The sequence below is a fragment of the Puma concolor genome, chromosome A2 (genome assembly GCF_028749965.1).
Source record: "Puma concolor isolate L17-30 chromosome A2, mPumCon1.1.hap2, whole genome shotgun sequence".
Classification (NCBI taxonomy): Eukaryota; Metazoa; Chordata; class Mammalia; order Carnivora; family Felidae; genus Puma; species Puma concolor.
Window position 1 is genome coordinate 88,485,827 of NC_141668.1, and position 17,715 is coordinate 88,503,541.

General features: G+C 39.9%; 1 protein-coding gene across 11 annotated transcripts in view; it reads left to right on the forward strand.

The window, feature by feature from the left end:
• GSAP (gamma-secretase activating protein) overlaps positions 1 to 17,715 on the forward strand; it is a 136,876-nt gene that overhangs the window by 55,379 nt on the left and 63,782 nt on the right. For all 11 annotated transcript variants that reach the window (XR_015248066.1, XR_015248067.1, XM_086696863.1 and 8 more), the window contains 7 exons: positions 1,185 to 1,261; positions 2,358 to 2,414; positions 4,586 to 4,655; positions 4,978 to 5,031; positions 11,560 to 11,648; positions 15,696 to 15,765; positions 16,955 to 17,004. Coding sequence is in view for 9 of the 11 variants with exons in the window: in XM_086696863.1 (XP_086552989.1) it covers positions 1,185 to 1,261; positions 2,358 to 2,414; positions 4,586 to 4,655; positions 4,978 to 5,031; positions 11,560 to 11,648; positions 15,696 to 15,765; positions 16,955 to 17,004 (467 nt within the window). In the remaining 2 variants the exon portion in view is untranslated. The remainder of the gene's footprint in view (positions 1 to 1,184; positions 1,262 to 2,357; positions 2,415 to 4,585; positions 4,656 to 4,977; positions 5,032 to 11,559; positions 11,649 to 15,695; positions 15,766 to 16,954; positions 17,005 to 17,715) is intronic.

Here is a 17,715-nt window from a genome sequence, read left to right on the forward strand (position 1 = left end):
CCCTCTCCCTCCCCCTCTCCCTCCCCCTTTCCCTCCCCCTCTCCCTCCCCCTCTCCCTCCCCCTCTCCCTCCCCCTCTCCCTCTCCCTCCCCCTCTCCCTCTCCCTCTCCCCCTCTCCTTCTCCCTCTCCCTCTGTGTGTGTGTGTGTGTTTCTCACCCTGCCCCCCCCCCCAAATAAATAAAGAAAGAAGCTTTACCTGGCAGCCCTCATGGGGGGAAAGCTGCCCCTGCCCCCCAACCAGACTTGGTGCATAGCCAGTGCACTGCAGTTCTCCAAGGGAGTTGCAGTCGACTCAGGCCCCCTCTGGGTGGCCATCATCTTATCCATAGCTGCGTTCTCAGCTGGGGTGCCTTCATTCAGAGGCCTCTTTATCAGGAGCTATCAACACAGACCTTCTTTAGGTACCTCTGCTGAAACCACCCCAGGAAAAGGAGGGGAACCTTGAAGATACTCTTTCTCCACACTGACTCAGTACTTGTCCATGTTAGCTCTTCTCCCTCTCTCTGCCCTGAGAACCCTGGGGTTCACAACACTGCAGGAGCCTTTTGTTGAGGGCTCCTTCAGCAGTGAGAGATTCCCCACCTCTCTACTGATCTACCTGACCCTCCACCACATGTCATTCCATGGGAGAAAATAAACTGAGAAGTTGATGCTTTCTCTGGTATAGACTCTTCCTTATACTATCATAGCCAGTGAGAAAAGACTTGACTATTACTTGCTTTTTATCTTGTTACTTTCATCTGATAACTCTGCTGAGTTCCTAAATGTTAATCCACCAGGAAGCTATAATAGCACTAAATTTTTATACCTCTAATAACATAGTTTCAAAATACATAAAGCACAAACTAATAGCTACTTAAAATGTATTGAAGTATAACATACAGAAAAGTATTTAGGTTAAGAGTGTACAGCTCAGTGAGTTATTGCTAAGCGAGTATATCAGTATACCCAACACATATTGCATTACCAGCACCTCAGAAGGCTCCCTTAAGATACTTCCCAATCACTAGACCTTTCCTCTTCCCTAAAGGTCACTAAGTAGATTAGTTTTGCCTATTTTTAAATTCTATATAACAGAATCATCAGTATGTACTCTTTTGTGTTTGGCTTTTCACTAATATTTGTTAGATAAGTTTTTAAACATTCCCTGTTAAATATTAACTTGCTATTATTATCATTTTAGGTGTTTTAGAAAATAATTATGAGAGCTTACGTATACTAAATGTTGAAAGAAATGGAAATGTTATTTATACCTATAAGGTATGTATGCTTTTTTATTGTGGTATGATATGCATGACATAGAATTTACTATTTTAACCATTTATGTTTTTTCACAGAATTTTATGCTATATCTTACTGAGGGGTAAGAATAAGTGCTGGCATTTAACTTTTAACATGACTTTTATTTTATGAGATTAAACAAACTAATTGAAATTGAGTCTTAGGAAATATTTTTTTTAAACAAAAATTACACACAATATCTGACCCAGCACTCAAATTTTTTGAATAAATCAAGTTCCATTCTTCAGAGGAACAAATGCTAAGTGAAAGACGTTTAAACCTAATTAATATGTAAAGTTTTGATCTTTGAAACATATTAAATATGATTACATAATCTGTTTAGGTATCATCTGTTTTGAGGCATTATTTAACATGTTTTCAATGTTCAGTGTTATCAGGAATGAAAATTTAACTTTACTGATTACTATAGTAGGGAAACGTGAAAGAATAATTTTACTGGCCAGTTTGCTTTGCGTAGATGTATTACTGTTTTTTGTTTGCTTGCTTTTTGTTTTGTTTTTTTTTTTGCTTAAAAATTATTTTAAGTTGGGGCACCTGACTGACCCAGTCAGTGGAGCATGCAACTCTTGATCTCAGGGTTGTGAATTCGAGCCCCATGTTGGGTGTAGAGACTACTTAAAAATAAAATCTTTAAAAAAAAAAATAGTTATTTTAAGTTGTGTCTATGAGTATGCTGCATTTAAGGAAACTGTATGATTCAAAAAGTTTTATTTATAGGAATATCATAGACTTGTTTTAGCCACTCCCAATCTCTATCATATATATTATATTAAATAAAAGGAAATATAAAAAGATTCACTCCTTTACTATGCTCTGTCCTACTAGCCAGGGTCCCCCCAGTCTGGGTCCCCCAGACTCACCAAACTGTACACTCTTCATTCATTTCACTCTTTGAGCCCCTATTACTAGTTGAAACAGGTTTGGTCCCTTTCTGACATGCTACCTTTAGAGTGCTAATTGCTAATATTGATTGAATTATTGCAGGTTTAAGACTAACAACATCCTAACTTCCTGAACAATGGTATATAATAAATATCTGGTTAATTTTTTTAAGGACAATAAGGGAAATGTCTTCTTTGGATTATATGACTGCCAGACCAGACAAAATGAGGTAAAAATTACTATAATTCATAGATAACTCATTAGTTACTTTATTGTTTTTAGAGATTTTTACTTCTTTTGCCTCCTTTTTCTAGATACATATTCTCATTTCATTTTCTAAAAAATTTTTTTGCCTCCTCCCTTTTACCATCTCTTGGACCATTATCTTGAAAAATGAATGAATGAATGAATGAATGAAGTGCAAGAACTCCTGGACCAAAACATTACCTGAGGTTTCTTAGTCCTTTGAGATTTAAGCAAAATTGGCTCAAATCAATTATCCAATATTCCATAGGAATGTAGGAAGTCCAATGCCTTCCTGAGATTTGTGTGTGTGCTCTCACAAGTTTAGGATCTCATATTGACCTCTGGCTCTGTGTTCTTCTCCTTAACCTTCACTTCTCTTACTTCTTAAACATCCAGGTATAGAACGCAGCCTCCTTTTCTTAATTTTTCCCCAAACCACCCACCTAGAGCAATGGTTGACGTGACAGGCTTACCTAACTCTGTAAATACAATGGGGTCCCTTTGTGCCTATGTAAAAGCAACTTACAAATATTAACGGACCAGGAAGTCTAGAAATGTACCCTGGCACAGAAGGTTCTCTAAACATACTATTACCTGAAAAAAGCAAATTGCCAGAATAATACATTTCATTTATGTTTAAAAAAACTTTCAAGAAAGTATGCAATACATATGCATAAACATATATTCATTTAAAAAGATCTGCAAGCCTAGCAAGTAAATAAAAACATGTTTCCTTTTGGAAGGTAGTTCGTACTGGGTGAGCATAGCAGGGAGCTTTGACTTTTTATTTGATGGTGTCTGTGTGTTTTAAACACTGAGACTATACTCATGTTATTTTATAATTAAAAAGGTAAAATACTAAAAATTAAGTGTGTACAACCATAATTCTTCTTACTTATAACTTAGAATCCCTCAGAGCAAGAGTCAAAAGAGACCAAAATGTCTGAAATGAATTGAGAGCCTTCTTATTCACTCAAAGTCCACTTTTTCTAATCAAGCGTTTAGTGACTTCTCAACATTTTTCAACTTCTGGCCATAGGATTTTAGTGTATTCTTGGTACTTTTTGTATCTATAGGTACTAATTACTTTCCTAGTACTCCTGCCATGTGTTGTTTCTCTTAGCCTGTTCTCTCCTGAGGTCTAAGACTCTTGATCTTTTCTTACCTTCTCAGTGTATTGTAAGAGAGTTTGCCTAATATAACTACAATTGTCTTTATTTCCTAAATCTGCATGTCATATCCTCTTCCTGTATGACCATTTTCATTTTCTTTAATATTTAATAAGGAAATGGAATCTTGCTTGTTCAAACAGCAAGAAAATTTTTTAAAAAATAAAGATTAAATAAAAACAGAAGATTACTTTGCCAAGGCTCTGAATATGAGAGTCTTAGAGGAGATGCACTTGTGATTGTGTCTTAGCCATAGTTAATGATATCATAGTTAGGCAATTTGGTTAAAACTTTACTTGTCTCACTAATTATAAGAGCTGACATCTGAATGCTTATTATGGGTGGCAGACATTATAATAAGTGCTTTGAATGGATCATCTCACTTGATCCTTCTAAGGATTTCATGAAATAGGTATTATGATTTTTATTTTACTGATAGAGATTGTCCAAAGTCACACAGCTAGTAAGTGGCACAGTCAGAATTTGATCCTGTGTTTAACCTGGCTCCAAGGTTTAAACTCTTAACCACTTGGCCATGTTGCCTCATGGTTAAGCTTCAGTGCCAACTCTGGTCCATGATTGCAGACATTTTCTTAAAAAATAATCTGAGGGGCACCTGGGTGGCTCAGTCAGTTAAGCGTCCGACTTTGTCTCAGGTCATGATCTCGCGGTCTGTGAGTTTGAGCCCTGCATCAGGCTCTGTGCTGACAGCTCAGAGCCTAGAGCCTGCCTGGGATTCTGTGTCTCTCTCCCTCCCTACCTTTCCCCCTCTCTCACTCTGTCCCTCTCTGTCTCTCAAAAATAAATAAAAAGTTAAAAAAAAATAATCTGAAGCATCTCAGTATGGATAAACTGCTTCATTGATGGTTCTTTAATAAAAGGTCTTGCCACCATGATACCTGTTTCAGAGCTAAATGGGAATTTGAATTCTATAATTGTTATTTAACACAAAACTCCAAATTAAAAAATAATTTTGTTTTAACAGCATCTCTATACATTTGAAAAAGACTTGCACGTTGTCAGCTGTTCTGTCAATAGTGATAGAACTTTGCTTGGTAAGTTGGACTCTTTTATTGCTACATGTCAAGAACTAAACTACATTTGTTGAGTTTCAAAGTATTGGACTTTTGCTATATTTGACTATTCTATAACAATGATTTTCTGGGAGGAGATGCTCCTGGGAGATTAATTTTGAAATAAAAAATCTGTGGAATCCACCTACAAAAAAAAGAAAAAAAAAGACTTCATTCTGCATTACCTTTATCATCCACTGACAGATTTTTTGAGCCTTCACTTATTTCAGGTCTAAAATGGTAAGCTTTAACCAGCCACTGCATGGATCATTTGCTAATGGATTATTTTTTTTTTATCCATTAGCTGCGAGTTTAGTTCATTCTACTAAAGAAGGAAGAAAGAATGAGCTTCAACCAGGTATGACATAGTTTTTAGTGTCTATTGAAAGATGAAGATTTATTAACTAAGTCAAATTTCAAACATCCTTACAAATAGCTTTATCTCAGAATGAAAAGGCAAAGGTCATGAAAATGTTTTTTTTATTTTTTTCAAGAGAACAAGAAAGTACAGAAAATAATGTAACAGTGAATAGTAGAAGTATTAAAAAGGCATTTAGTACCTGCAGACTAAATAAACACTGAGGACACACTAGAATCCTATGGTTCAGAAGCTGGTGTAAATGGCTGGGCTTTTAAAGGGTTGATATTCCTTCAAGAATGCATTTTTGTTCTTAACATCTGGTGAACTATTGAGCAGTACATAATACACTATGAGTAGTCCACCAATTCTAAATAAAAATTCCCATTTGCCAAGGTCACTTTGTAGTTTATTATCTATGTGATACTCCCCCCTTCTTTTTAACATTATGTGTCATCCATCTGTCCAGAACTCAACAAAGAAGTGCCTGCAGTGGGTCAGGCACTGTGTTTGATGCTGGGAATGCAATGTTATGCAAGAGAGGTGTGGCAATTGCCATGGTGAGCTATAGAGACTAATGGTGGGTGGAGTGCCCCCTGGGACATGGGTCTCAACTTCAAAGGACGGCAGTAATCCCTGTGGGAGCAGCTTTTCAATTTATCAAGAGAAGTATGGACATTTATGTAAAATTTTAATTTAATCAAAAAAATTTTAACGTTTATTCATGTTTGAGAGACAGAGCATGAGCAGGGGAGGGGCAGAGAGAGAGGGAGACACAGAACCTGAAGCAGGCTTCAGGCTCTGAGCTGTCAGCACAGAGCCAGACGCAGGGCTCCAATTCATGAACCGTGAGATCATGACCTGAGCCAAAGTTGACAATTTAACTGACTGAGCCACCCAGGTGCCCCTAAAATTTTATTTTAAATTTTGGCTCAAATATTTTTTAAAAATTCTGCTCAGGCAGTGATAACCACCTGTGGCTGATGTAGCCCATGGACTTACCACCATTTTTCAATCTCTGGTCAAGTTCTCATTTCAGTCCCTTACTATTCCCATCCTGCAGCGCTTCCCATCTGTTGTGTTTATTCGGGGCTTAAGCTCCTTTTGTTAGCATAGTTCCCACTCAGATGTATTCTTCTGTGGTTGTATGTGATGGAAAAACTTCTTGCACCTTCCTTCCCCGTGGGGCTTATGAGGCAGTCCTGGGTTCCCACAGAGTCAGCTTAGAGGGTCAAGGGAAGCAGAGTCAAGTCTGGATGGGATCTTCTCAGGGACCTTGGCACAGAGATTATGGGAAATGCTGCTGGGCAGGAGGCTCACCTGGAAACCTCATCATCTATATGGTGATCTATACCATCCTTGCCTTCCCTCCTGCCGTGTTACACGGAGAACCACAACAGCCACCTTCCCTCTTGAGTGCCATGTCCCCCTCTTCACATCCTCTGCTCCTCTTAGAATGAAGTGCAATGCTCACTTCAGAACTGATGGAACTGGACTAGTTTAAGTGAAATAGGATCTAAGACATTGGTGTCCTGACCCTAAAACAAGGGCATATGACCTCAATCTCCTTTACTTAGAAGAGAAAGGCCTCGTCTCTTGTGCTTCTCCCAATCACAAGCCTGGGCATCTCTACACATCCTTGGATTAGCTCCCTGTGCCTCCCTGTTCTTTTTGGCCCCTATTCCTATTTGCCTCTGGAATTCTTTATTATGCTGGTAAACCAGTAGAACCTATATTCTTCACCTGATGTTTACCATCTGTGCTTGATTGTCATGCAGAACAGTGGCGATTATGTACATTACAAAATGCACTTTCAGACCAACTTTACTGTAAATTTTATTAAATTAAATCCTATTCAGATATGCTTACTCTTGAAGTTTGGTGCACTTCTGGTGAGATCATCTGATTGCATCTTTAAAAATACTAAAATGAACGTTGTTAGTTATCGTATTGGCTACCTCATGCTTTATATCTTCTCAGCTCACCTTTCATGCCAGCTGCCATGGTAAGAACCAGCTCCCCGCAAACATAATTCAACAGACAGTGCCTTAACTCTGCTGCTCTACCTGCTTCTTGCTTTGTGCCCAGAGCCCTTGGGAAATTCTGTTTGCTACCTACATGCGTGCCACCTGGAAGCATGGCTGGAAAGGATTCCCAGTAGCATAAGCCATGACCAACCAGGGGCCAAGGAGCTGAAGGATAAATACTCTTCTTTCCATCCCTTAAGTGGATCATTCTGAGGGCACGCTGCATGCAGCTCAAGTCCCACAGTGGTCACAAATTGGATTGGGTTCCTTACAGTGGTAGACTCTTCTTCCTGTTTCATGCTGCCCACTCCCTCATGCCAGCCCTCAGGGCTAAAGTGATCCAGGCCCCTGAGATTATTTCTTGTCTTGGTTTGGGTTTTCCCCCCAAAGTAGAGTCTGAGGCAAGTATTTGAATGAAATTAGTTTATTTGAGGGATGATGCTAGGAAATACTATTAGAAGAGTATTTAAGCGGAAATCTGAAAGAAGGGAGGGAGCAAGCACATGGCTGTGGGGAAAGCACATTTCTGGCTGTGACCACAGCCAGCACAAAGGTCCTGAGGCCAGAGTGTACTTGATGGATTTGCTGATCAAGGACAGTGAGGAGGTTAAAAGGGGAGGAAAAAAAAAAAAAAAGGATAGTGAGGTCAGTGAGGCTGAATGAAAAGGGGCAAATCAGTAGGAACTAAGGCCAGAGGAAAACGGGGCCAAAGTATAGACAGATCATGGAGACCCTTATGAGATCTTCGTTCAGTTAAGAGTTTAGAAATGATGTGACCAGAAAGCACTGTAGAATCTATTATAATGTTTTGCCCTTTGAACAGTTATTTTGGAAAGCCTTATTTTATTTGTCCATGAATGACCTGATAAGCCATTCAATTATAAAATGTGGTTTGCCTGGAGGTGTTGTTTAACACTCTGTTGCTTATGGGATTTTTCCATTGTAAGTGAGACAAACTGTCACATCTTTCCTATGAACAATACAGGGTTCTTTGGTCCACATATTTTACAGCACAGTTTTTATCAATAGTGCTTCTCTTGTTGGCTGTGGCCATGGCAGAGTTAATGTTTTGTTCGGAAAAGAGGGAAAAAAGAGATGCCTGGCAGTCAGTAGAACATGTGACTTCTGATCTCAGGGTCATGAATTCAAGGCCCATGTTGGGTCAAGCTTACTTGAAAAAAAAAAAAGAAGAAGAAGAAGATAGGGAGCCTGAGTGGCTCAGGCAGTTGAGCTTCTGACTTTGGCTCAGGTCATGATCTCACCATTCATGGGTTTGAGCCCCGCATCGGGCTTTGTGCCATCAGCTCAGAGCCTGGAGCCTGCTTTGGATTCTGTCTCTCTGTCTCTCTCTCTTTCTCTTTCTCTGCCCCTTTCCCACTCACACTCTGTGTGTGTCTCTCTCACAAATAAACAAACATTAAAAAAATAATAAAAAAGATTTAGGGAAAGAAAAGAAATAAAGGGCCTAGCTCCCCCCTTCACCCTCCCCTGTGGAATTGCATTTGCCCCAAGGCACAGTAGATTCCCCCTGGGCAGCTATTAGGGTGTCCACATGTGTTGGCCACCGAGACTCTCCTGGGGTCCCCTGCGTCATTATAGATAATTGAGTGCTGTGGATGTTCCCTGGAGCTGTGCTTTGGTTCAAGAGCTCCAGTAACCAGAGCTGCTTCAGAACCATGCCCTACTGGCCTTTACCAACCTTGTCAGTCTTTAAAGTTTGGTGCACCTCTAGTGAAGTTAAATGATCACATCTTTAAAAATACTAGAATTTTCACAGCATGTGTCTTCACCAGGTTCTTTTGCCCACTCTATCCTCCCCATGCCATGCCTATCCCTATGCTTTTATTTTTTTTTCAATTTTTGTTCAACTTATTTAAGCTAAAAAGACAAAACAGTCCACTTATTTCTCCCATTCTCCACCCCAACCCCCCACCTCTTGTAACTGCTAATTTGTTCTCTGTATCTATGCGCATGTTTCTTTTTCTCTCTTTCCAAGAGTCCACACATAACAGATACCATACAGTGTCTTTTTCTGACTGATTTCACTTAACACAACGCCCTCAAGGTCCATCCAAGTTGTCACTTTTGATCTTGCTGTCTCTACTTTCTGTGATATCTACATCCTGCCTGGATCCGTCTTGCCCTTCAGTGATGCCCTCCCAGTCTCCCCTGAGATCAGTATTCTCTAACTTCTTAAGACAACTGTAAGTACTTCATGGAATCATGGGATTTCATGACTGAAAGTGATTGTGGAAATGATCTGATTCTGTAGTTTTTTTTGTTTTTTTTTTTTTTTTTTAATAGCAAGGCACTAAAGCCTTGGAAAGCTTCATCCTTTCTAGTTGACACTAGAGCTGATGTCTCTAGAATCCTGATCCAGAGTGCATCATATCACACCATGAAAGCACATGGTGTGTTATTGAGAGAAATTCCTTTTCCACGATTACTCTTATGATTATGCTGATTATATTAGTTAAGTGTCTGGGCTGCCCTAAAGAAGGGAAAGATTCATGTAGGAAGATAGTTTCTGTCCTTGAAAATCCTCCCATTTTAAAATCAAGTGAATTTAGCTGATAGCTGGTTATCAAATTCACTGCCAAAAAATCCAAATGTGAGGTGATTCTTTACTTTTGCAATGAGTAGGATCCTCTACGTGTCCCCTTAAAAGGTGGGGGTTTTTTTGTTCCCCAAATTGGAATATATAGACTTTTAGGACAAGAGATAAAATAGCCAAATGTCAACTTATACTACTTTATTTACTTAGTTATACATACTTCGTATAAAATAATAAGGAAAATAGTTTTTTTTTCTCATTGTCACATTTCACAAAACATTTCTATTTTTCTTAAGTATCATTGGCACCAATGTTTTTCTTATTCCTAGAACCCCTTTTTTTTTCTTTTTGAGTGATCAAGCAGATCCCCAAAGCTCCTGACCTTTACCTCTGTCCCAGTTATTAGAAGTATAGTTCTTTCGAACTGGTGTATGATCGTCTTACTGGGATTTTTGTTTGTTTTGTTTTTTATATATTTATTTATTCTTGAGTGAGAGAGTGCGAGCAGGGGAGGGGCAGAGACAGAGGGAGACACAAAATCTGAAGCAGGCTTCAGGCTCTGTGCTGCACAGAGCCCAATGTGGGGTTCGAACCCACAAGCCATGAGATCATGACCTGAGCCGCAGTCGGACGCCCAACCGACTAAGCCACCCAGGTGCTGCAGTGTCAGTGGAATTTTTATCCCAAGCTGTAAGTACCATTGACCAAACAGTATTTGATTTTCATTTGTTCTGTCCTTGTATATTTCAGATCCCACATAATAACTCACTGTCTTGCTTTCTCAGTAATCTTTAAAAAGCATGTTTACAGAGATATCCAGTCCTTGCAATTGTGAGGCCATATCCCAGGAATTGTTTTACGTTCTTTCCCTTAAAATAAAAATGTTTACTTATTTATTTTTGAGAGAGAAAGAGCGGGAATGGGAGAGGGGCAGAGAGAGAGAGGGTGAGAGAAAATCCCAAGTAGGTCCTGGGCTGTCAGTGCAGAGCCTGTCACGGGGCTTGATCCCCAGGAACCGTGAGATCATGACCTGAACTGAAATCAAGGGTCAGACACTTAACCTAGCCAACTGAGCCACCCAGGCGCCCTACCTGAGACTTTTTGGGTTTTGGGGTTTTTTTTTGTTTGTTTTTTTGTTTTTGTTGTTGTTGTTTTTCCTAAGCCATGCTATCAGGTTAGTTACTTAAATAGTGAAAACTGGCACTGATTCAATTCCAGGTTGCTGTGCTGTCTCCAAATTGTATATTATTTTTCAAAATAAAGTCATTGAAAAAGCATCAGAGAATAGTTAAGTCTTTATAAGAACTCAGATACAAGACAACTCCTTCTTCTCTGAGGTTTAGTCTTAGGGGAGGGGAACTTTTGGCCTAAATGTAGATATCTGTGGTAATCCCATTGTAGCCTGTGTCCAAGGACTTCCCTTTTAATTGCTATCTTTTAGGACATTTGCTACAATGTGACATTGAGGAAGTGAGTGGGTCTTTATCAGGGCAGTTCCAGTACCTTTCCCAAGTGAAGCCAAGCCCCTGTCCTCTTAATAGGCACTCTCAACTGTAACATGTTCATGCTTCAGAAATATCTTTACATTTTCATACACAAGCAGTATTTGCCAGTGTGCTGCAGAATTGGAGTGATAGAGAATTGAGCTGTGTTTGCTTAGACTTAGAAACTCAGAGGGCCTATGAAGCTGTGCCAAGTGGCTGAGGAGTGGGCAAGAACTTGTTCCTCACTTGTTCATGAACGCATATTGCTTTCTCTTTCATGAGGTTTTCTTTATCTGTTGTGGGTTTTAAGAACTGTCAATGTAAATTTTAAGAAAATTACTTTTCCTGGTTGAATAGCTAATACAACAGGTAACGTGTTTACATTTTCCAAGTTCAGATGTACGTGAAGAAGATCATAAATGACATTCTCATCTTCTTACTAAAAGCCTCCTTTCCTTTGTAGGATCAAAGTGTTTAACTTTGTTGGTTGAAATCCATCCTGTTAACAATGTGAAGGTTCTAAAAGCCGTGGATAGCTATATTTGGGTGCAGGTAAGTGAGCATGTCCATTTATCACTCATCTCACTAATCACAAGGCGTGAAACCTAGAGGCAGTGGTGCTTACGGAGTGTTTTCACACCCATTATCACATTCAATCCTCAAAGCAATCTGGTAGATGGGTATGGTTGGAATTATCAGCTCACCTTTTGCAAACACGGAAATCAAAACTCAAAACTCAAACCTAGTTCCTCTGTCTCTGTTATGTCATGGTTTGTAATGTTTTTACATGATAAAATACTATCAACACACATTTAAGGTAAGTTTAAAGAAAAGTTTGTTTCGTGTATTCATACAGTTGACAGAGTACACATGATTAAATGGCTAAATCACTGAATTTGTCAGCTCCATGAAATGGTACAGAAGCACTGTAGGTACAGTGTGGATGGACCAGATCTAGTCAACATTCATTACAAGCACATTCTGAATTTGTGAGTTGTCCTACTCACTAAAATCTGTTTGTGACATCAAAGTCAATACTCTTGGTGCCGTCACAGTTATCTACAGACATGTGCAAAGTGGTGAAAAATTTGTCACTCAGCTGAGGTTGAACAACGTGACACTGCCTTCTTGATTGAGTTCTTATCCTATAAATGAATGTCATTTTTATGATCTATTTAGCACCATGATTTTCACATTTTTGAGCTTTTTGTTGGTGATTTCACTGTTTCAAATGTCCCCCATGCATAGTGCTAAAGTGCTGGCTACTGTCCCTAAGCTCAAGAAGGCTGCCATATGCTTTATAGAGAGAATATGTGGGTTAGGTTAGCTTCGTTAGGGCATGAGTGCTGTTGACCATGAGTTTAATGCTAATGGATCAACAATATATATTAAATAAGATGTGTTTTATAAAAACAGGAATACACACGAAACAAAATTATGTATTAATTCGTTGACAGAAATGTTGTGACCAGGCAGGAGCCTGTCCTTGTATGTCCCCTAGGAGTAATGGTTCAGCATTCAGTATACGGTGTTTGTGGTGACTCCATGCGATCTGACTACCACAGATGACAGTGGATGCAGTGCTATAGCATAACTTCCTCGTGTAACCTGAACTCTCTGCTTCTCGTTGTTCCACCCCCCCCCCCACCCCCGCCTACTCCCAGCCTCAAGCCAGTGGGTCTCCCTCTTGCAGTGTGTCAGGAGAGGGACCTCTCTCCCATCCCCACCCCCCCAGGTCCTTCACTGGGGGCCACTGCCTGCTTCCAGCTCCTAGGCTGTATTCCTCCTCCGTCAGGAAGCTGCTATGTTTACACTGTCATCAGTACAGGGGTGACTATGGGGCAGACCACACTTCCCTTTTTTGGTCTGTTCTTGGCTTCCTTAGCATGTCCACTCAGGGCTGAGTAGGCAATGGAGATACTAATGAAGGATTAGGGCAGCTAAAGGGAATTAGAGCACAGGAGGGAAAGGATTTTTATAAGTATGTAGTTGCACAGCATTGTGAATGTATTAACAACTACTGAACTGTATACTTTAAAACAGTTAAAAAGGTGATTTTTCTGTTATGCAAATTTTATCTTAATTAAAAGCAATTAATAGTACATGATGCATGACTGCATCCATAGGCCAAAGGGGAAGTCCCCACCCAAATGAGGTAAAACTCGTACTTGTCTTGAGGACCCATCTCTGTGCCTAGCCCTACTCCCTGCTCCTCATTCTTATGCTTCTAGAGGGAGAAAATCCTCCAAACCTCCATCCAGGACAACCCCCTCACCTCCCTTTCTCCCTCCTTCTCCCCTTTAGAGAAATGCCATTCATTGTCCACTGAATTTGGTCTTGCCCTGAAATCTGTCTCCCTTTCCTTACCAAAACATTCATGATGATCTCTGATAGTACATTTCCCCAAGTCTGTATGTGCAGCCTTGATCTCCTTCACAGAGAAACTTGAGCAGGACAGTAGTGGTCAGGGTTTGGATCCCAACCCGGTACCTTTGGAGAATCGCCTACCAGCATGACCTGCATCTTCCAAATGGCTCCAGATATCCACCTATAGTGCATATCTTCCAACTGAGTATTAATAATCAGAGTCTAGCTCCATATCTGTGAAGATAAATATTTCCCTAATACGATGTAATCTATATAGATCTCTACTCAAACTGCAAGAAAACAAAAACCTTGCATGCTTTTATAGAGCTGTGTCTAAAACCTGTCTGTCTGTCTCTTTTTATTTTTGAGAATGAGCACACATGCAAGCAGGGGAGGGGCAGAGGAAGAGGGAGAGAGAGAATCTCAAGCAGGCTCCGTGCCCAGCACAGAGCCTGACACAAGAGCTCAGTCTCAGACTGTGAAGTCATGACCTGAGCTGAAATCAAGAGGCAGACGCTCAACTGACTGAGCACCCCCAGGTGCCCTGAAGTCTATTTATATTCTCATTCCTAGGCCTTGCTCTAAGGCTGCCTCATAATACAAAGGAAAACCACCACCACCTAAATGGAACTTTTAAAATCATGTTCTCACTGAATGCGGCACAAACACCAGGCAAAGGCTTAGAACTTGTCAGCATCATACTCCAGGTCACAGCCCTAGGCAAGTATGCCTTGGCCACCTCTGTAGTCCCAAGGGAGGCCGAATCATTTTCTCTAGGAATATTTCCTTGTTTTGAGGCACCGAGTGTTGGCTCTTCCACTATCTGTATGGTGTCACTCAGCTTTGCTTCTCCTCAACCCCAGGACAGGCAGTTTCCTGTTTGAGGTGCACAATATCAGGGCATAGTAAGTTCTACATTATTTTCATAGCTGAATTCTACAGTACTATTTTATAATTTTGAAGATTCGCCATGAAAAATGGTGTATCGTTAATGTTCTGTTTTTCAATTCTAAAAAGGAAACTTGACTATGGACAATTAAAAAAAATTTGCTAGTTCTAGGGGTGCCTGCGTGGCTCAGTTGATTAGGTGTCCGACTTCGGCTCAGGTCATGATCTCCCCTTTGGTGAGTTCCAGCCCCCACATCGAACTCTCAGCTGAGAGCTCGGAGCCTGGCGCCTGCTTCAGATTCTGTGTCTTCCTCTCTCTCCCTGACCCTCCTCTGCTTGTGCTCTTTCTCTCAAAAGTAAACAAATAAACTTAAAAAAAAATTGCCAGTTCTATTTTCATTTTGTCATCATGAAAAGTTAGAACACCAGGTAATACATTTTGTCAAAAATGTTCCTAGTCTTTAGAAAGGCTGCCAATTATAAATAAGGACATAAAAAGGTTATGTTCTTTCATAATGCTTTGAACTGTGGAGGGAAACAACAAAATTCACCGGTGGATCCTATCTAGTAAGCTGTTTTTCATGTTACAAAATGAAACTGCTGATTTATAGTCACCCTTTTGATGATGAAAGAATTAAGTCACTGGAGTCATCCCAGGGCCCCTTTTCCCTCATTATCACTGCTGATGACATCAGGCTGTTTCTGGCTGGCTGCTTTGTCCTGTGGGCTGACCCATATGGGAGAGCATAGAGAAGGAGGAGTAGGGTGGATGGAGCCTTTTCTTCCCAACGGCAGTCATTCTATTATCTGAGGCTTGCAAATCCTCCACCACATGCCACATCGTGACTCACTCTTCTGCATTGGAAAGTCCCGTGTTACGTTGTGCTTTGTCTTTTGGATGTGGGACTTTGGAAGTTGTAGGAGAGCCTACATTTACTTGGTTGTCAAATTAAATACTACATTTAATTGCACAACAGATGTATTGACCCCTTTTTTGTGTGCTTGCAAAACAGAACTTTCTGTACTGATGTTTATATTGTTTCTGATTAGCTTCAGAATCACATTCCAAAATAGGAAGCACCATCTCTAGAAATAAGCTTATACTTTAGCCTTACTGTTTAAATGAATTATGTTGGCCTGCCATCAATTTCCCCCTGGAAAACTGAGCTCCTGAAAGTGTTTCTTTTTCCTCCTTGCTTCCATTTGTAATGTGTGTCTGTAAACTATTCGGTGGATCCCAGTACCTTCTAGGCTGTGTAGTAGTATAGTGATCAAACACTTTTGGAATATTTGTGTAAGCAAGGTAGTCTTTGCTTATGATTTTGGTTCATTTCCTTTTTATAGTTTCTCTACCCCCATGTGGAAAGTCACCCCCTTCCAGAGAACCATCTGTTACTGGTTTCAGAAGAGAAATGTAAGTGTATCTTTAGATGATATATACAAACTTCATGAAGGGCACATCTCCTTGTGAAGTATGGGACTTGACTGAATCTTCTAGATGTTCACTCACCAGTGCTGAAGGTCCAACTGACCTTTGATGTTCATTTCAGATCTAGCACTCCTGTGGAAGGGCTTTTCCTTTTTGCCCCACTTGTCCCCTTAGGCTCTGCTCTGTTTCCCATCCCAGGAATGATGGGCTCCTATATGCATGGATTTCCATGTTTATCACATGGTAGAGTGTAGAACAGTTGTGGAGGTCACTTTTACCTTCTTTAGTTCATCCTTCTTCAGGGTATCTGTCACCTTGGATGGAGAAGGAGGAAGGTATTAGAAGCCAGTAGAATTTGATAGTAGAATTTGAGGACACATACTTGGTCACATTCTACCTGAAATAAGATTGGGACATCCTCTAATGAAGTTTTTTTCACTTTGGATGGGGAGGGTAGCAGAGAAGGGACAAAATCCACTCGTGGATCTTACCTACTAAGCCATCTTTCATGTTATAAAATGAAATTGCTGATTGATAATGGGAAGAACAGGCCTGGGGGTGTTAGGTTCATGTTCACTTTCTGTGCTCTTGACCAATTATCTATCTCCCATTTTTGTACCTAGTCTGGCAGAAGGTTAAGTATGGCTAATTCTAGATTGCTTCCTGGGAGAAAGGGACCATCCACAAATCTACCTAAATTGCTGAGAGTTCTCTTATTGTGAAACTGATCCCCGTAAAAATACCCCCCAATATCTTGTATAATGAGTTTTCTCCCCATTATTTTCATATGATATTTTCATATGATATTTGGAAATTGGAGATAAACCCTGCCAAAGGAACCCCTGTTAGCTCCAAATAAGACTGATGGTGCAGGGGAGGCCAACATTTGAGGGAACCCAGGGGAGCAGAAGGGTTAAATGTCTCATCCATTGTTGACATTGAGGAGCAGAGTAAATGCTAGATTTGCAATAGACTATGGAGAGAGGCTGGAGAAAGGTGGGTTTTGTTTTGCACTTATATTATGAAATTGCTCTCTGTGATAATACTATTTTTCCAGCCAGTTGATTCATCTGCATTGCTTTTATAAATAAACGTTCACCACTGTTAGGTGTAAAAAGGTGCTCATAATTTTCATAAAGGTTAAACTGTCTTTCTTTTGTTTATCTTTTTAAAGATATCGAAAAGTTTCATATCCAAGTCATCCAAGAAGATGGAAGTAGAGTGGTAAATATTTGAAATTTCTCTTGCTTCACAGTTTTTTCCCACAGAATGACATTTCTAGACGTTAAGGGTAGAGTAATGTTACAGACACAGACCATTTTCTTTATTCGATGTCTTTCAGATTACAGACTTGCTGTTGTAACATGTGAAATAATGTGAGATCTATGAAGGAGTTAATTATCTCCTTTATCTTGACCTCACTGTCCAATCTCAGTCTCCTGAGATAACTCATGACAACCTGTGTGACTCTTCCCACACCTTTACCTTGCTCATACAAACGTACACATATGCAGGAATTCAGTTGTTTTTACCAAAAGAGAATCTATTAATTTGCCATTTTTGTTTTTGCTTTTTACTTAGTATATCAGGGCTATCCCCGTAGGTTTTTAATTAGCAATGTAACCTTTTCCACTAATTTTTATGCATACATAGAATAAATGGGATCATAACATATATGCTGGGGGATAATACAGTTCAAGTTTTTTTTCCTTTTTTCTTTTTCTTTTTTTTTGCTTGTATGCTACTTCTCCCTTGTGTTTTCTCCTCTAACTTTTGTCTACAACCTATTATGTGTCCTTTCATGCTGTTCTTCATACGTGTATATATCTCATCCCCACCCCTGACACACCCAGAGGTTTGTTTATTATCCACTCCTTCCTCCTACAACTTTGTGGCATTACCTACAAGTCAACCTGAATATGTCAATTCATTCTT